Source organism: Neodiprion lecontei, chromosome 1, assembly GCF_021901455.1.
Source record: "Neodiprion lecontei isolate iyNeoLeco1 chromosome 1, iyNeoLeco1.1, whole genome shotgun sequence".
In the NCBI taxonomy this organism is placed as follows: domain Eukaryota; kingdom Metazoa; phylum Arthropoda; class Insecta; order Hymenoptera; family Diprionidae; genus Neodiprion; species Neodiprion lecontei.
Genome location: NC_060260.1, coordinates 19,991,378 through 20,012,716, shown reverse-complemented (window position 1 = coordinate 20,012,716; position 21,339 = coordinate 19,991,378). Strand labels below are relative to the sequence as shown.

General features: G+C 35.9%; 1 protein-coding gene across 1 annotated transcript in view; it reads right to left on the bottom strand.

Moving 5' to 3' along the window:
- The window catches only part of LOC124293903 (DNA mismatch repair protein MutL-like), an 80,982-nt gene that overhangs the window by 41,242 nt on the left and 18,401 nt on the right, over nt 1-21,339 (bottom strand). The window contains exons 4-7 of the mRNA XM_046736826.1: nt 16,728-16,855; nt 16,524-16,647; nt 5,089-5,430; nt 4,488-4,648 (exon numbers count right to left, since the gene is read on the bottom strand). Of these exons, the coding sequence (XP_046592782.1) occupies nt 4,488-4,648; nt 5,089-5,430; nt 16,524-16,647; nt 16,728-16,855 (755 nt within the window). The remainder of the gene's footprint in view (nt 1-4,487; nt 4,649-5,088; nt 5,431-16,523; nt 16,648-16,727; nt 16,856-21,339) is intronic.

Below are 21,339 nucleotides of genomic sequence, written 5' to 3'. Positions count from 1 at the left end.
TGTTTTTTTTTTTTGAAATACATATGTTACAGACGTACAAGTAATTTTCATAGGCTAAATGCTTGGAAATTATAAGATATTAAACGAATAAAAAAATTTCATTCGATTTGAATATTTGGCATCCAATAACTTCTCATGACTTCAGATTGTCATTATCAAGGAAAATATTGTTTCTTACAATATGTATGTGCCAGATTAGATTTTAGACGCGAAATCAGAATGGCTGTTCTTGAATACACTAAGAATTCTATTCTGACTCCAACCGGTTTTTGGAGCCAGATGGATATTAAATGTAATTATACTTTAAATAAATTCTAGAGCTGCTGATTGTGAAGTATGAATACATCATCAACTAAATTCTAATAGCGGAAAATTTTGTCCGCGGAAATCATTTATACGTGTAAAGGCGAAAGTAGAGAAAACTGTTCCGCTCACCTACCTCCTCAAGAAAAGTGGGTAGCTACCATTACTGTATTGAGCCGAGTAAGAGAAAACTGCATGCAGTGTAGCTTCGCTGAAAAGGAGAAGAAAGCGAGAGGGCAGGACAAAGCCGACTGAAAAAAATTACATTTCTACACAGAGAAAGAGGATTTGTTGGATTGAGTGAATATTGTTTCACTCACAAGTAAGTAAAACGTTTCGGATAAATGTTCGTGACTCAAGTATATTTGTCGGGATTCATCAAAGTGCATACACGCAGAAGATAATTGAAAAATTTCGAATGACAGACGCGAAAGCTGTAAGTATACCGGCAGACCTGCATGTTATACTAGTGCCGTACGAGGAAAGGAAAGAAAAATTGATCAGTATGCTGTATCGCGAGGGCTCATTTATCTTTCCAGCAACAGTAACGCGTCCAGATATAACTTTTCGCGGTAAACACAATCAGTAAGTATTTAAATAAGAACTCGCGTGATCTTTAAAGGGCTGCAAAAAGAATATTTGCACATTTACGTGGAACTGTTAATCTTATCATCGAATATAGAATTACAGAGACCGAATCACAGCCAATATTGCGATTATGCGGGCAATATAGAGACAAGGAGATCAACAACAGGGTACGTTTTCTGTCTGGCAAATGGGGTGATCACGTGGTCTTCTCAAAGGCATAAAATAGTAACACTTAGGACAACAGAAGCGGAGAATGTAGCCGCATTAACTACGACACGAGAATTGGTATGTTTGCTTGAACTTCTGTTAGGTATTGAATATTCATGTAAAAACGAGACAACTCTGTTTGTAGACAACGAAAACTCAATAAAATAAGTCTAAAATCCTGTCTTTCATAAAGATTGATTGAAGAGAGATTGATTCAGAAGTCTGTACGAAAGATTAAACGCGAAACTTGGTGTAACGAAACGCACTAACGGCGATAGTATTAAGAAAAGTTGGACACATCTCACCGGCTACCTAGTTCCCTGCGAAAAGGGAATTCATGTTCGGGCGGCCATTTTTTTCAGTAAGCCGCCAACACAACGCTCTTGTACATGGTCTTTCATACAGGTCTGGTAGCTCCAGTGAAAAAGGTATATCACTTATTGGAAACACATCAGTAGTTCACAAGTCACCATTAGGTTCGTTGCAAAGTTCATACTTTCAGTGGCACGAGCACGCACGAGTGAGGGGTTCGAATGTGGGATCGTGGATCAGACAGAGACAGCACTAGTCACCAAACACGGTTCAAATCAAGGTGTGTCATTTCAGATATTAATTTTGAAACCAGTCAGGATATAATATGCGAAGAAAAAACGAAAGAAATTATTGATGAGAAAAATTAACGGACAACACGGGAATCCAATCCGGAACCAGCGGAAGCCTATCCGTGATCGCGAGTAAGTCGATCAATCACGGATAAAAATTCTATAATACTGGCTAAAAACCATAATAATATCGATGCAAATTGTGTAGAAATTATTTGTTATTATGCATGATAGTTGTAATAAATACACGAGGGGTCGGTAATATTCTATACCTCTTTACTTTTCACGTGCTTCATACAAAGTCAGGAGCGACCCTGGCCGGCGTGCTCCTCGTCGTGTACATGTATAGAGGGCGTAGGCACACTTGAGTGTCTGTTTACAATCATCGCCACAATAGTAGTAATAAAAGAAGTACAAGCAATGAGTAAGATTCATATATTTATTTCTGTATTGAAATGAAATAAGATAACAGTATAACTCGGCGCGCAACTCGTGCGCGTTTGTACAAGTTCCTTCATTATCGGGGGCTGATAGAAAATTTCGGCTTCGGCCAAACCTTTGGCTGCTTTTTGAAGATGCGATCGAAGGTGGCTGAAGCCGAAGTCAAAGGTGCGGTCGGACATTAGTAGTTACACAATATTTAATTTATCTTTATTTTGTTACTGTAACCTGAAGATCGAAACGTCGACATAAATAAATAATCTTATGATCAATTCTGACGAATCATCGTTCAGTCAGTAAGAATGATAAAATGTCGTTCGAATAACTGTTATCAAGTGTTTTCCATAAGTGCCCTCTTTGTACCAGCCTTTTATACTCTTTACACTGGAAAGTTAACAATCAAATTCGAACAACATGGTAGTTCGTTAAATTTTTTTTCACTGCGTAATTTGTTAATACTTCGTAGAAGTTCATGTAAGTTCAGTATTGCTTACGGAACTTGAATATGAAAGGTCATTAATCAGTGAAGTGAGTCAACTTTATCACTTCAGTAGAGTTGAGTATTACCGTCACTGTTGATTTAAAAGATGCCAAAAAGTTGAGTTCCTGCTCTCATTGGGAAAAAAAAAAAATTACGGATTTCTGGAAATTGCAGAGAATGATTGTAACATGTAGTGAAATAGTCAGTGAAAATTTGTTTTAAAACATTAAGCCGCTGCAATAAAACGTCATGAAAACGAGGTATTTTCGGGAAAGTGGTTTTCATGTGATATTTATAGAAAATTGTAACGCTGTTAGAATTATGGAATTTCAAAATGCAGAAAGTGCAAATTTAGAAAAGCAAAATGCGAAAGCGTCAAACAAAAGAATGTGCATACTCAAAAAGTGGTAATTCATGCAGTTCAAGGTGTCACAACAGTACATCATGCTGTAATTAGTGAGTGAATAAATTATCGTAAGAAATATTATAAATTTGTATTGTTACAAGAAAATTTTCAATACCCCTGGCATGAATTCACAATCACCAATAGGAATAATCATTCAATTTCATTTGTCAATAACAAGAAAAAAAAGTGAAACATGGCAAAAATCGCTACGGAGTTGTACCTGAGGGATTCTCCGTCAACTCGGCCACTTTTTTTTCGACCATCTCAGATCTGCCCTATAATTAGTTATATCAAAGTACTATTAAAAGGTACGCTATGTGAGTTTTTTCAGATTTTTTAATTCATTATTAGAGAAATTGCCGTTTTTTTTTTCAAATGAATATATCTCGGAAACTTGAAGTAACTGAAAAAAAAATGACTCTACATAAAAGTTGTAGTTTTTTGTTAGCTTTCGAGAGGAATTTGTGAAAAAAATTTTACGTTTCGGTAACGCTCATTTTTTACCAAAAATGGAAGAAATTATTTTTTTTGTTCAAAAAGGACCCTTTTTTTTGCTGACAAAAATTACAGTCTTCCAATATGTGTGACAATATCGCCAAAAAAATCGCCAGAGTGGCACGGATCGAGGTTCTAGGGTAAAAAAAATGAAGAAGTTACAAATCAATTTTTTTATACCGGAACCTCAACCGAATTTGTGAGAATTCATTTTGTTTATCCTAAAACCTCGATCCGTGCCACTCTGGCGTTTTTTCGGCGATATTGTCACACATATTGGAAGACTCTGTAATTTTTTCAGCCAAAAAAAAGGGTCCTTTTTGAATAAAAAAAATAATTTCTTCCTTTTTTGGTAAAAAATCAGCGATACCGGAACGTAAAATTTTTTTCAAAAATTCCTCTCGAAAGCTAACAAGAAACTACAACTTTTGTGTGGAGTCATTTTTTTTTCAATTACTTCAAGTTTCCGAGATATATTCATTTGAAAAAAAACGGCAATTTCTCAAATAATGAATTAAAAAATCTGAAAAAATTCACACAGAGTACCTTTTAGTAGTACTTTGATATACCCAATTATGGGGCAGATCTGAGATGGTCGAAAAAAAAGTAGCCGAGTTGACGGAGAATCCCTCACCTGTTGAATAAAGGTTGTCAAACTTTTTTTTAAAGAAGTGCGCTCTTACGCGAGCACACACATGATTGGGCGAAATATGTGCGAACTAATGTCACGGATAGAAGCGTGAGAGTAGCCGAGAGATGTGTGATCTCCCGTCTACTCGTTAGTCTTATGAAGAACGTTGTTCAGAGCAATCAAAGAATAAACGAATATTACATTACTATATTTTCCACTGATAAATACGTGTGCATTTTTATTATTCCCGAATATTCAATCCTCCTACAGCACTGAGCAAATTTAACAGTACCTAGGTGAGGAAATCGTTTTATGCAATAATTAATTCTTTACCTTTAAAATTGGCATTTGGATCTCTGATTGCTTGAGCTTCAACAGTAAAATCACACACGGACGACCGTGGGCACATCGACTTGGTGCCTTTGTATGTATCCAGGATTGAAGAAGTTTGGTGCATTGGTCGATGTCCAGCTTTTCTCCGAACTTTATTGCTCCTGAAAACATTTTTAGATTATTCCGAACCGACTTATGGGGCTACGCAGAAAGGTAAAGATATTCAACATAAACCAACACGGATTAAGATATTACATTCGATGATCTCTATAGACAAAGTAGTCCGGCTACAAATAAACTAATGAGAAAAAACTGAAAAATCATGATTTTAGTCATTAGAAGGCGCCTGCATTGAAAAGCTAGGAATGAACGATTATGGAGAATATTAAACCATGCGGAATTTTTCGCATAATTAGCCGGATCTCAGGGACCGGTAAAATAAATTTGAAATGACGTATATCTATCAGGTATGATTTTCAAAATTAGGACACTGATCGTCCCGAAAATATCTGATTATTATATATCTAACTTTCAAAATGGTCGGCAAGAAGGTAACATGATATGGATTTGAATAAACTATAAATAGAATAAGTTACCGTACCGTGACAAGCTTCCGTTGCAATGGCTTGGTGAATAATCATTGGTAGATTAGCATTTGGCATATAGTTGCAGTCCAAATTATCCAATATCTCGAACAGAAGCTTTCGAACTGTATGCTCCAATTCAGTACGACTATGATTCAACATTATTCTGTCAAAGCATGTTGGTATACTTGTTACAACTAAACGATCCCTGTTTTCTAAATTCAGCCCAATGCCAAATGCTTCTATTTTTTTTAGATGTGTTGCAATTTGCTCCGAAAAATGGCTTGGCAGGTCATCAATAATCATTGGTATGGTCAGTTTGGTGGATGTAAACAATCTCTGGTTTTCGACGGTGTAACCTGAAAGTCATATCATTTTATGAAAAAGTTGAAAAAGTGCGGACAACATTCCAATCATGAGAAGAACAATACTAAATGTATGAATTCAAATGGTTATGTGTTGAGTCGGACAATCTAACTTGTTATTAAGTAGACCCTAAAATAAGTTGTGAGTTCTCTGTCCATTTATATTATATATACGAGTATCTAGTCTATGTTCTTCACAATATATCTGTACGCTCGGAAGACTGGTCACGTGTCTTAAATAATAAAACACATTTTAATACTCTTTCCTTGACACCGGACCTCTACATTATGTACGTATTAAAGTGAAACTTCCTTGCTGAGGGGGCAATACTTTTCTGGCGTTATGAAAATTAAGACCGCGTAAGGGGAATGACTAGGTGCGAGTTGGGGTGACCGGGAGCGGAGTAGAGTGCCTCCGCGGTGACGCCATTCCGATGCATGCGTGAGCGATTGAACGGGAAGGGGAAAGGCAAGGGAGGGGTAGAAATGACGCAGCAGTGATGCTACTGAATTTTCGTAATGCTGCCTATGTTTGTGTATTCCTCAGTTTTCGTAACGGCTAATCATTGGTGCTACCACATTTTTCATTTCAGATCATACCCGCATTCTCACTATTACCAATTATTATTTCTTGCCGAATAAAAAAATACTAATAATGCATCTCTATTTACAATCAATCAGCAATAAGTTTCACTTCTGTCGTGCGTGGACTCCATGCATACAATTTTTTATTACTATCATGTGTATTATTATTATTATTATCATTATCATTTTGTGTGCGATGTCAAAGATCTGTGAACATATTGTGCTTGACCAGATCATTAAATATCTAAATGACTACGATGTGCTGGATCAACGTCAGACTGGTTTCCGGCCCGAAATGGGTACGCAAACTGCTGTTTTAAAGTTTGTTGATGATATTAGGTTTGGTATTGATGAGCAGTTGGTCACTATAGCAGTGTATTTGGACTTAACGAAAGCATTTGATTCTGTTAATCACTTGCTGTTGCTGACTAAACTTTGTAATCTTGGATTCTCGATTGAAGTTATTCACTGGGTATATTGGTATTTGACTGGAAGAAGACATGCTGTAAGAGATGGTGCAGAGCTGTCTACATGGAGTAATTGCCTTGCAGGAGTGAGTCAGGGAAGTGTTCTTGGCCCGCTATTATTCTCACTGTTTATCAATGATCTTCTTACGTGTCTACGATATTGCAGTTATATCTTTTTTGCAGATGATGGTGTTATCTATTTAACATGTAAAATTACTGACTTAGATAATGCAATTGGAAGGATGAATGAAGATCTTGCTGCGGTGGCGGAGTGGTGTCGATTAAATGAGCTCAAGATTAATGCCACCAAGACAACGGCTACGATATTAGGCAGTCCGTTCAATGTTAACTTGGTCAAGCTGGATCAGATACCGAGTATTGTTTTGGGTAATGAAAATATTGAGTACGTTGTTAGTTTCAAATACCTCGGGGTTTTAATTGACCAGAGACTATCGTGGGTTGATCAGGTTGGTAAGACTTGTAAATCAGTGTCGAAAGTGCTATATCGTCTTCGTCAGTCGGTTAATGACTTGAACGTTAAAGCGTCAATTAGTAACTGGTTTGGTGCTCCCTATTTTCGATTACTGGGCGGTGGCTCTTACCAACGTAAATCAAAGTCTTGAGAAGAAGTTGAAGGTTACTCTGAATAACTGTGTGCATCTTGTGTTGCGAAAGCCGCTTGGAGAACACGTCAATGGACCGCGGCTTGATCTTGGGTGGCTTTCGCCATTTAATCGTTGGCTTTACTTGATGGGTTGCATTTATTATGGGATGCTGGTCTTAACCCTTAGTGGCATAGTGGCATTCCAGAATGCCACCTGTTTTAAAACCCGTTTTTACGATTTTAGAGTAGTTTTATTCGATTTAACCGGGTTATTTTTTTGTGATCTTGATATGTTAGAGGATAAAAGTTTATGTTCAAATTGTTTTTATGTTTCGTTAATTTGTTTATATAAATTAACAAATTCTGAAAAATAGCACTTTTTTTTAGAAAAAATGTATTGTTGAAGATAGTTTTAAGAGTATCCTTACGATTTTTGGTAGGCGGGGGTTTTTAGGGTCGCTGATTACGAATCCGTTTTCAGATTTTGCAAAATTCAAATTGGCGGACACAATATGGCGGCTGTACACTTTAAATGACCGATTCTACGACAACAAAACGATTTTGATTGATTTAAAAGTATGGGAAGAGGGTTTTCGGGGTCGGTGATTACATATCCGTTTTCAGATTTGCAAAATAAGAAATGGCGGACACAATATGGCGGCTGTACACTTCAAATGACGGATTTTATGACCGCAGAACGATTGCAATTGATTTGAAAGTACGGAAAAAATCTTGGGTTTTATGATTTGCGAAGGTCAAACGATAGAAGAAAAAACTAAAAAAGAGAACCGCTCTTAGTCGAACCCGGAGACACGAACGAGGACGTGGCGGTTATTATCTCCATTTTTTTTTTGGTTTTTCAATATTTTTTTAATGGTTTTTATGTTTTAACTTTTTTTTGTATTTTTTATATTTTTAAAATTTTTAGGGTTTTTATTTTTAATTTTCGTTGTTTTTCATATTTTAAAATTTTCTTGTGGTTTTTGTTTTTAATTTTTTAAAATGTTTTTTATATTTTTCCAGTTCATTCAATCCAGTACGATTAAAATATACAGTTCCACATGCAAATAATTTTTTTTTTTTTTTAGTGAAAGCAACAGATCAACACCGGTAAAAAGGTTGTCAAAGTATACGTGATGATTCTTACCAAGAAGTTCACGTATCAGATCCTTGACAACTCGTAATCCTAACTGTTTCTCAGAACTTTCCGCTTTACCTGTATAAATTTGGAATTTACATCGTAACTAGATTCATCTGCGCGAACCCAACATTTGTATCCACGTTTTATCGGTTTAGCTGGCATGTATTGCTTTAGGCTGCCTTTGAATTTGATCATAGATTCATCAATCGACTGATATTTGTTTGGTTTCCAGTATGTTTTGAAAGTTTCTTGGAGTTTATCGACTAGTGGCCTCAACTTATATAATTTATCGTTATGTGGCTCACCTCTTTTAGGTTCTTTGCTATTGTCAGAAAGATGTAAATTTCCGAGAATGAATCCAAATCGAATGAGAGGCATCAATGAACTAATAAATGGATCGTTCAATTTCGGGTCGACTGACCAATAATCACGGTAAAAAGGTAATTTTTTTATCCTCGTCAGAATATTAATTCCCAAAAAAATTTGTAATTCTTCTTTGGTTTTGCTCATCCCGTGATTTATTCTGTATGTAAATATTTGTTTGTTGAACGATCAAATTCAAAATGTCTCCAGGAAAAAGACATAAAAATATATCCAATGGAGATTTTATATTATCTGGGATATTTGGCCCAAAATCAGCATTAAATGGTCTGTCTGTTCTCTGTTTTCTCTTTTTCGTCCATACTATACCGCCAGAACATTCTCCTTCATCCTCATCATCATTATCACTTGCATTCTCTTCTATATTCTCATTTTCTACCTGCATATCATCCACCCCATCCTCATCGGAATCTGAATCAACAAGCTCATCCATAGACTCCGCGTCACTGGGAATATCAGCGACTTCCATTTCGCAAAACACAGATAATGATGATTTATAAATATTTGAAGCGTTCTCCGCTAGATAGTGAACAGTATTCCAGATGCTACAGGATAAATATAATTTTTTTTCAATTTTAATTAGTTGGAAGACTTCGTAGCATATCCTTATAATGATTTTTAAGAATTTATTTTTCGGGTCACTGCTTTATATCAGGTTAGTCTTCAGGGAATAATTAACAATATTTTATATGTTACTGAATGATGACAACGTTTTTAGTCAATTTCATTATTTGCATAACTTCTAAGTATATCTTTATACGGTATAATTTGTACTTTTTTCATAGGCATTGATTACGAATTCGTCGTTTGAATTACGAAATTCAAAATTACAGATCTAGTATAGCAAACCAGTCTAGCACCCAGATATAAAATATAACAAAATCCACCAATTTTTCGAGAAAATTTGTTTTCACTGATTGAGTGATAAGAGGCCACACAGAACCATTGGACTAATGAAAACTCTTTTCTAAATAATATATATATGTACTTCTCATGATAGTGTAGAACCTAAAAAGGCTACGCCTAATTATTATAAATCATACGAAGTGTGACCTCTACTGGACCAACTCAGTGAATCCTTCAAAAATTGCTGGAAACCGAGCAATAATTATCCCACAACTATTAACTTTTTCTCTCGTCAAATGACATCCGTATTTGTAGCCAGCCGTATTAGATTCGCCATGTGAAATTTCCAAAATTTGAGTGCATATTCGTAATAAGTGAACACAAAAACCCCTGAGTACCAACCCTGAGTACCTGAGTACTTTCGTTCCCGTCAAACGACTTTTTACATTTTCGGTACACCATATTGGATCCGCCATCTTGAATTTCTAACTTTTGAGTGCGGATTCGTAATCAGCGACCCTGAAAACCCCTGAGTACCAACTTTCGCTCTCGTCAAACGAGTTTTTGCACGTTTGGTCCGCCGTATTGAATCCGCCATCTTGAATTTTCAAATTTTGAGTGCAGATTCGTAATCAGCGACCCCAAAAACCCTCGAGTAAAAAATTTCAAGTCGATAGTAAGTAAGGAAAAATGTGTGACGCTAAGGGTTAAATAAGAATGCTCTCTTGACGGATCAAATTAGGACAAACCACAACATCGCGAGGCATAGGCACAATAATCGAACTGACACACTTATTGCGCCGATTCCACGGACCTCAATCCTTCAGCACTCCTTCTTGGTTTTTGGCACTTCCTTTTGGAATTCTTTGCCACCATCGATAACAGCAGCTGAATCACTAGCAATATTTAAGACAAGTTGCTATAACTACTTACTGGCTATTGAGCGTGCTGAACTTTAAGCATGTGTTGTGCGTTGTGTTGACCAAGTGCAATTGGATTTTGTTTGCATTATTATTATTATTTTGAATTGTATTCTTTTTATTTTCAAAATATTGTGTACACTCTGTATGTTTGTATTTGCTTTTGGCCGTTAGAGGATTACGTCCTACGGCCTTTTCAATAAATTACATTACATTACATTACATTATCATTATCATTGTCATAGCCATTATCAATATTATTATTGTGGATTATCCTAAGAAGAAACGGTAAAATATCAAATATTTTTTCAGAAAGTTGTGCGCTGGTTGTAATGAGGTACAGAATGATGGAAAAATAGTTCCAATTCTGAAAATTGCGGCGAGGTATTCAGAACATGAGACTTATGCGTCTTTTTTCAGAATTACCAAATACAATTCTGTTATATGTTGTTATAATTATAACATATTGTGATAACGATTTAGAAAAGTTTCCATTCTCCAATATTGCAAATGTTTGACATTTCATGGGACAACTGTAATTCACTTTAATGCGAATCAATATGGATACGAATCGTCTTGACATGATTGATACCAAATCGCACACTGAAACGAATAGTCGCATTCGTTCAAACAATAAATCTATCGAACCCGTGTCGTTACATTTTATTCGTATCGTTATTTTCATAATAAAATTAAAAATTAAAGATTCCAAAATTAATTTTTCTTTTTAATTTCTATGTTTTTTCTACAAATGACCTTTTTTGATTTACTATTAACTATTCCAGCAGAACCCGAAATGAAATAAAACGAACTATTTCCTATAGGACTTCCAATATGAAATAGGAATGCCAGTGAAATTCATTTTTGACGGCTATAATTGTAACTTCTATTCCAATTCTCATCAATAATTATTGTACTTCGACTTTTATCAAGTATATTCGTAGAAGACATTTTGACAAGTCAACTTCTATTCCATGTTTCAAGAGATATAATATTCCAAGTCCTTTTCTCAAACGAGCAAAACATCAATTTTCATATTCATTATCAAAATCTCAAAATCTACTACGTACTGATATACAATTCCACGTGCCTTATCACTTCTTGAACATTTATCATAATAAACTTAGGAACCGTTTATAAACCACGTCGTTCATTTAGGAGACACGGGTGGGGGGTGCTACGAAGCTATTTAGGGACCACATGAGGGCGAGGCGGGTACTAAGCGGCGGCCACGTAGCTTTCATATCCCTTCAGGCTCTTGCAAATAAAGCAATACGATTGGTCATATTCAATTTGAAATTTCGAATAACATACCGAAATGCAATGTTGATCGACTGATAACGCATGAACAGCGAACTAGATATTTTATACCTTCCCCCGCTCCTGCCTGACGTTTGCTGTAGTGTTTTGTTCTCTGAATTGTTAGGCCAAGCAATAGAGAATTTTTTGTATTACTATATTCCAGGACAATATACACTCTTTGAAAATTCATTTCTTCGACTGAAATAAGAAATCTGTTTGAATGTAGGGTGTTTGGAAGAAACGAAGCAGGTAGGTGGGCTGACTTTATTCAATCATTTCTATGATTTCATACATTAGAAATAACAATTAAATTTTTTACTATTGACAGGAAATAAAGCTAATATAATTGCATCTCTGCTATTCACTGATATGTTCTCCTATCCAATTCATCACACGCACAGAGATCATCGCCACTTTAGTTGGTTGGCGAAAAAAGTTGTAGGATTTAGGGTTTATTTCAATTTAGAATCGCTTGAAACGTATCTTCTAAGTAACTTTCTCGCTCTCTCGTAATTTCAGGACGTAACATTAAATTTTACGACTTTTGAAAATGAAAGACATCAAACCAATCTTTCAAGAAATTGGAATATCTTGCTATCTGTAACAAAATTGTGAATCTCTTTTTTCTCGAATTTAGTTCAACCAAATTTAGTAATAGTTTATAGTCAATGTATTTGTTCCGATTAATAAATTATTGTTAATAATACTAGAAATGTTCCAATAATTATCAGAGTTTATTTTACAACTTTACGACAATGTCCGATTCAATAAGCGAAGGGGACCCAATACTAAAATTGAATATTCTGTGATATTTGATTTATTAACCCTTAAATGATACACGTCTTGAATCAGATGCAAGATGTGTCCCTTGTTCCTTTAAAACAGATGAATATCTAATTTTCAACACAGTCATGAAAACATATTCTCAAATAATCTCCTAGTTGCTGTTATTCAGGAACAATAGATTCAATCCAATTCGATACAATATTTACGTCATAGTGCTTCGAACATCAACTTGTAATATGGATATTTAAAAATAATCCCTGTTTCGCAGGAATCATTTAAAAATTTCTGATTTTCGCCACTTGCCACTGGATAACTTCTGTGTTTCAGGTTCTATTTCTAACATCCGGATGAGATTTATTCTGTTCAGACAGTGCTAACCTGAAATGCAGAAGTAATTGCAATTAACATTCTTGGACTTTCAGTCTCAGCGTAGGACCCCTTCAAGAGTGTAAAATTGAATCTGGTTTTAAAATTTCGATAAGTTGCAAAATAACTCCCTGATCCAGATTCATAATAAAAAACTTAGCAAGCAAGTAAATTCTATTGTAGACCAAGCGATTAATTGCAACGCTACGTGTACTGGTAAGTAAATACATTCTTTAGACTTTGCTGGGGTTGAACGAGACTCAAGCATGTATGATGGCTGCGACTAACTACTCAGATAACACCGTCAACTAAGATCAACTGTAAAGACATCTCCAACTGAAATTATTCAACGTTTTTAGGTTTAGATTGGTTCAGTTATTTGGAAAAATTTATCTTTCAATCTAATACAAGACTTGAAACACTATTCATCTGAATTTAATACCAAAGAGAGTAAAAGCAAGCTTCAAAATAAGATACCAAATTGAATGGTGTAAAATTTGGAAAATAATGCTGGTCAATAATAATGCTTGAATTACAATGGTGCACAAAGTGATTCCTCGGTAGCATGAATTGGCAGCATCAATTAAATAACAAACTTATTGCTATTGGCTCGATAAAAGTACAATGATCAAATATTCGGAAACCGTGATCTGTAGTGTATCAACAAACCATTTATTTTTAAGTTTACGTGAATGAAGAATCTTTTTACAATGAACGTTGTTTTTACTAACCTGCCTCAGTTTTTACAGACTCCTACTTGTTAATGACGTTCCACATGTAACTTCAGATTTCTTCTTTCATTAAATAACTAACCCAATTTCTGTAGCATTTAATATTTGTTTTTCCATTAAAACCCTTATCGCGTCTGTTATCACAGAATGTAGGAATTGATGAGTTTTTGTTTAGGAACAGGTTAATTTTGTGTATAACAGAAACTGTATTTGTTCAAGTATATGTCGCTTCCAATGGTTTGTACTGATACACACAGGCAACAAACTCGTTACACCAACTTACATCTAGTTACTCAAAAGAGGTGCTGAGCGCACCTATGTCTCTGTTATCTCTCACTCATCCACACAAGCCAAACCTATTGCCTTAAGAGCGTCGATTAAATATCTTCTGATATCGACCACGGTATTGCTCAACGATACTATTCTTCTTAGACAATTCAAGCTAATTGAAAATAAATAATAACATAACGTCTATCCGCTTCTTTACGCGCGAGAGATTCACAAATCTTGTCACATTTTGTGTACGTTGACTTTCAGCTTCGTAAACCAAAATATCGTTGCGGGAAGATTTCGCCGACCAATGAGCCCGAATTATTCGGCGCATCCGCAGTTGATTTCTAAATTTCAAGAGATTCCTGGTATACGCGCTTCTAAACGTCTGCCGTTCTACCCCCACTACTCAACCGCTTTCGCGTGCTAGTCCGTTTTCAGTCACGTTTGCAAGTATTTTTTACCTATTTCGCAGCATTTCAACGCAAAATTCGAATATACGTTTTGATGTATTATACTTCTACTTTCAAACTCTGTTAGGAAATTCAAAATCCGACCGTTAATTATGTATCCAGACACACTGCAAGATGGGGCATTCAAAAATTGAAATCGCATTTGCGCAACAACTATTCATGTGACAGCGCCTGACTTGTGCACAAATAAAGAACATGCCAATCACTACTTTCATCTGAAGGGATTGCGCTACAAGCTACAAACATGACAGAGCAGTAATTTTTGAAAAAACAAAGATTTCGTATGTATTTTTTTTTTACACAAAATACAATTGGAAATTGCCTTTCGTGTGATGGCACAGCCGGAATTCTGTTAATATTTTTATTACACAATCACTTATTTACTGCTCTATTGCTTGGCCTGTGCCTGACAAGCACTAGTACGTCGCGGTTGGCAGTATCGACTACAATCTGCAACACGTTTTAAACGTGCAACATTGTGTCGAAAGTCATTCAATTTTAGTTCAGGTTTTGGTATTGAAAATTGGTATTTTATTTTTATAATGTATAATAGTACGTGTAAGTAAAGAAACTAACGTCTCCTGTGGGTATAGGGCTAGTTCTGATTGCTGCTTGTTAATAATAAATCTCTTTTCCACAACAGATTCAGAATAGAAAACCTCGTTAGAAGGTTAGAACCATTGAAAATGAATTTCACTGACACATTTCGAAATTTTGTATACATCTCTCAGTTTCATTTCAAATGATCCTAAAAAACAAATGAATAATAAGTGAATAAAAATTCAACCCACATTGAATCAAGGTTGAAAACTTTGTAAGAGTCATATAGTTAAGGTAGTACGGTGATAAGCCAGATGTGACGTTTGGGGCGACGATGATGTGGGGGACGGGTTTCGCGGTAACGCGGGAAGCATTCGACGATAAGACGCCGTACGAATAGCAGAGTGTCTGGTAGTCATGGTTTCTCTTTCTCTTTTCCTGGTCAAATAACATGAATTGAAAAATACATCTACGAAAATGAACATTATGAAACGAGCTTCGACGACGACAGACAGAACAAAAGTTGCATGAACGTAAAGCATTAGCACGCAATGGAATGGGAAGAAAACCAAGACATTTTTATATGAATATTTTGTGTGTGGGGAGTGTATTTTAAATCTTGCAAATGAATGGATGGATGAATGAATAATTTTTTAATGATTTCTATTTACCATTTTATTTATACACCTTTGATTTATTTATTCGTTATTTTAATCTTGAGAGCGAATAGATGGATGAATGAGTGTTTTTTTTTTAATAATTTATTTTTTCATCTTATTTCTTTTCTTTACCATTATACATCCCTAATTCATTTATTTATTTGGTACGAGAACGAATGTGTCTTGTAGTTGAACGTGTTCATGATTTGCATTGAGATTGACTATTTGCTATTGAGAATACACAAGTCGATAGTTCATCCAATGTAGCTGTAAATTGTAATAATAAAAAAACAGATCGTCACAATTTTCAGACTTTTATGTATTGCTTACATCTAAAAAAAAAGCGTAAAATGGCGTTGTATATCAATCTTTAATTTTGTGTTTTAATTCGAAAATCCGCCGTGATTGTTTGCAATGGAGGTTCGAAACTTTAAGCGGAAATCGATAAATTACGCCGCGGAAATTTTTATCTGAGAGTGGGTTGGTTTGAGTTAAAAATGTTTGAAGTTATTAACCGATAATTATTCAAACATTTATGACAATTGAGCAGTAAGAAACGGTGAATACAAAAAAAGAAAAAATCCAACGCTTTGATGTATAGCTTTAAGGAATACAGCGTGACTTGGTTTTTCTCGCACACGTCTGCATTTATCATAATTGATAATGAAATAGAAGTTGGTGATTCATATGTTTTAGATGATTTGATTTATGAGAATAAAACAACACTTGGAGATTTATTGGAGTATGGAAATATATTGAAACGTAATGATAGATTGATTTCAAATTGTGGTGGATGAAATGTATCAGAGAACCGAAGTTAGGTAGGCAGTTCAAAGCGTGTACGAAAGCAGAGTGAAAAAGAATCCTTGCAGAAAATTGTATGTTCCAGGCTCAACTAGCCCCAACCTATTCAGTGCAAAACTTTTATCATTGTATGAGGGTCAACTTGAGCGTTCATCTTTATTTTAAACAACGTTGATAATATACGCTTTAACGAAAGCCGAATTTACCAATACCTTTCAGCAAATCTTCATAACGAATCCTTTCATGAATCGCATGCTGATCAATCAATAGCAAGGCGATGTCATCTTGGTTCAGGGCAACTGCAACTATGAAATTATCGTTGATTTGCTTCACAACCTGTAGATTTTAGGGAAATATGAATATTTTATTTTCACCACGCAAATTTGTGGATCAAAACCACTATCATTATTTCTTACCTCTATTACGTTGAACAACTCTCTTTTAAACTTAAATTCGCAAACATTGGATCCAGGTAAGCATGGCCTCACTTCCATATCTTGGCATCGGGGTAACGAACGGATATCATTGTTCACCGTAAGTCGTCCTGTGTGAGTTAGGAAATAGTATGTTCAACGCAGCGGAAGTAAAAGGTAAATGAATTTATAAACCAGTCCTATGCAAAGGAGGCTTCACAAATATATTTCCTGAAGTGTTACACAAATGTGATGTAGTGCTGTAAGATCGTGTTATAAATATTGTTACAAGCAATATGATACTTTGTATAATGTATGCATGTGTGCGTGTGAGTGTGTCATAGAGGTGTAAGAATGAGCTGATGAATTAGGAGGTCAGTCGTGATGTGAGTATTGTCAGAGTAGTTACTCTGCTTCCACAACAACTCTGTTTATAGTTTAATATTTCTATGACACCTTGAATACATCCAAGTCAGTTCTAGTTCTGTGTATTCATTTTCTAATCCTCCACCCTTGGTCGTCAATGCATTAGTTGCAACAGGTTATGGGCCTTTACCAAGGAAAACAATAATTGAGTAGTGCACAAGCAAAGTTAATGGAACTCTTATTTCTTGCTCAGAGACGCGTGTGATGACCAGCGACCGTTGAAGGACAATATGGCATCCCGATCACATAATTCGTTATTTCAGTCGATTGAGAAACTGACTGGACAGGATAATTATCATGATTGGGCTATGTCCATGGAGGCATATTTGCACCTTGAAAGACTCTGGAATGTTATTGAACAATCAACTACGGGAGATCTAGATACCGATGAAGATCATAACATTGAAGTAAGATCGCGGTTGATCATGGCAGTTGAGCCGAATGTTCGAGTACATTTCGACAAGACAGATTCAGCAAAACAAATATGGGAAAAACTGAAACTTGTATATGATGATCAAGCGATTTTCAGTGTCTGTAATATGTTAACTGATCTGTGCATCACGAAATTAGAAGACTGTGAAACAGTACAAGAGTATATTGCCAAGGAACTAAATGCAGCGAACAGGCTAAAAACTCAAATATGGCAGTTCCAGACAAAATTGTTGCTATGCTGTTGCTGATGGGGTTACCCGAGTATTATCGTCCAATGATGATGGCACTGAAGAATTCAGAGCCATATCAAGCTGGAACCGCCACATTCGAAAATCGAAAAATTTCCTATAGAATAATTAAGGGCTAATTAGAGGCTAATTAAATGCTCTATTCTCGAATTAAATGCTCCGCGTTTTTTAAAAGAAGCCTGTGGCGGTGCCAGCTTGACATAAACCTGGAACCGCCACACCGAAAAAAAACGGAAAACAAGTGAAATTTCGGAAAAGTGTTAGGGTCATAATTAAAGGCTAATCAAAGGCTCTTGGAATTGCTCATCTTTAAATTAATTGCTCGGCGTTTTTTAGAAGAAACCTGTGGCGGTGCCAGCTCGAGATAAACCAGACTTAAAAAAAAACGGGAACGAGGTCGAATTTTGGAAAAGTGTTAGGGCCATAATTGAAGGCTAATTAAAGGCTCCCGCAAAACCACCCGCTCGAATTAACTGCTCCACCCCCGGGGGTGAAAACCACCAAAAAACTCGAAAAATCGGTGTAACTCTCGGACGCAACAACTTACAGAGTTCGTAAGCACGTCAAAATTACTCCAGAATTAAAGGCTCCCGGAAAACCACCCGCTTGAATTAAATGCTCCACCCCTGAGGGGTGGAAACCACCCAAAAACTAGAAAAATCCGTGTAACTCTCGGACACAACAACTTACAGAGTTCGTACGCACGTCAAAATTACTCCAGAATTAAAGGCTCTTGGAATTCCTCATCTTTAAATTAATTGCTCGGCGTTTTTTAAAAAAAAAACTGTGGCGGTGCCAGCTCGAGATAAACCAGACTTAAAAAAACACGGAACGAGGTCAAATTTCGAAAAAGTGTGAGGGTCATAATCAAAGGCTTCCAGAAAACCACCCGCTCGAATTAAGTGCTTCACCCCCGAGGGGTGGAAACCACCCAAAAACCAGAAAAATCGGTGTTACTCTTGGACGGATTAAGTTAGATGGTCTTTGGAGGCGTTACATTAATCTCTCAATCATAGGCTCTCCGCTGCACAGTCCAAAAGTTTGTGTTTCAGAAAATCCATACAAGTTGACGTAATCCGTTTTAATTTCCAGATTTCGGTCACTTCAAAACAATGCATTATTGAATCGTCTCTGACAACAGAAGAATTTTCAACAACACAAGCCCCACAAAAATCAGCAGAGAAATTTGAGTGAATTTCAGGGTACACAAAATTCTCAAGTGTTCAGTTGATGTCTTGTTCTGTCAACGATCAAACCGATCATTCTGTGCTGTTAGTAGTATAAAAGAATTCAAGTTTCACGGGACCGTTTTGCAGTAAAGTTCACTACTTCGTCGCTATCAGGAATCATGATACCCCGTTTCAATCCATGATTCCCGAGACAATTTTAAATAGAGTAATTTCTGGTTTTGCTCGTAACTTCGCGCTGGTGTATAAATGTGGAGTGCTATTGGATCAGGTATCAACATTGTTGAAAATTGTTCTTCGTTCACAACTTTGCTACGATAATGTGTTCTGCCCGTATAAGCCATTCACCGTCATCCAAAACATATTTCACTCTACGTTGACTTGGTTCATTTCCGACGTTATCGCCCCTGATCCATTGAATTAAATCCACCCATGAATCAGAATAGTAAATCAGTAATAATTAATAATAAAAATATCAGTAATAAAATATGAATTAATCATGATCATAAAAGTGCAGGAGAACAGAGGGTATTTCGACAATTAGCAAAAAAAACTTGTCAATGCGCAAGCGCTTCGAGTAAATTTATTTAATTGACCTGTGTTAAATTCCATTATGTATCAAAAACTCATCAATTTTATTCGCCGGTAATTGGTTATAAGTACACATTGTTAATATTAAATCTCATCGGTAGGCAAAAATCATTTTTACTCAACAAAATAGCTATTGGTACTCACAGCATGTATGATTTCAGTAGAATGTGGATTGTGTGTAGGCGACCGTGATGTTAGCCATCATGGCATCGCACATCTCGGAAAATATTTCAATTGCAAGAGTTTTTGAAATAATCAAAACTGCCATTTTTAACTTTTCTTCTGTGTTGGGAACATCAATCGACAATATATCGACATATTGGCATTCACATCATGTGCTGTAAAGCTATGTAAGCGCTCATCCTGAAACCATACTCCGTTTTTTCGTACCTCACTGAAGGTAAACATGAGCCGTTTGCATTCGCGGCACATTAAACCACTTAAAACTTTATAATACCCAAAATACTGGAAAAATATCTTCTTGTTTCTTGAGGTCTTAACTATAAGTCAAATTCATAATAATATCGAATAATCAATTTTACAACCATTTTGAATGAAACTAGATAGTTTAAAAAAAGTAATTTTTTATACTTCCAAAAAATTTGAGAACTTCCATTTCAGCACGAAAATACGTCTTTCAAAATTTCAGCTCTCAATCTTAACATTAAGAGGTTGCGCATCGCACTTTTCCATTTTTCATAAGGATTACATGGGAGAAAATTGTTTGTGGCTCATTCTGATTTTCATCACTAGCTAACGATGCGCCGTACAGAAAATTCATAGACATATTTTTGTAGAGAATGGAAAATAAGAAACTTAGAAAAATATCATCTTCCGCCTGGATTCCATGACACGCTTGTCGTCCACCCGCATAAGTGGTGGAATTTTGCGAATTTTACCAGTATATTTGAGTCTCGATTCTTACGGTAAAAGATCTATTACAACTATCCGCCAGAGTTTGAATTTATTCACTGAGTAAACGTATAACATGGAAAAAACAGCTTCACGATGGTCTTCCAATCATTCAGAACACCAACGATCGTCTTTAAGGCAGGTAGAGATACAGCGTTCTAACCTCGTCGCTCATGTGCCGCATGCCCAACGCAGTTTCACAGTCCTGGACGACCGTCGTTGTATCTTATAGGTGAAACACTATTCTTTTCATGTTTGTTATTATAAAAAAAAGCATCGCAATTAATTTCATCCTTGATAATACAAATTTTCTTAGATTTTTTTACGCCTGCTTATATGGGTGAAAGACGAGTTCAGTCGTGAAATTCAGGCGGAAAACGATATTTTGTGAAATTCTTATATTCCAATCAATGTGTAAGAACACTTTCGCTTATGCGTCTGTGAATTTTTTTTTGTTGATTTTTAATCGTCAATAAAACTCTCCCGTTCACGTCCCGGTGGTGCGTTGGAGAATGTTCATATTACTATTATACGTTACACGGATGATTCATTAAATAAATTGATGTTGCCAAAATGACCCGGCTATCGTTGACTCCCAGGCCTTAAACAAAATTGGCAGCTTCTGAAGATTTGAAATTTGGAGTAGGAGTTTTCTTTATATAACGCACTCTCTTTCTCAAGCCTGTAGCACAATTTAGACCATTGTGTCTATCTTTCTAGATAGCGTCTGAAAAGAGAAGAAAGGGCTAAGTTCCTGTGATGGTGACGTCGGTGGCGGTGACGAGTAATGTTTATAGTGTGGAGAAAGGTACATAGAAA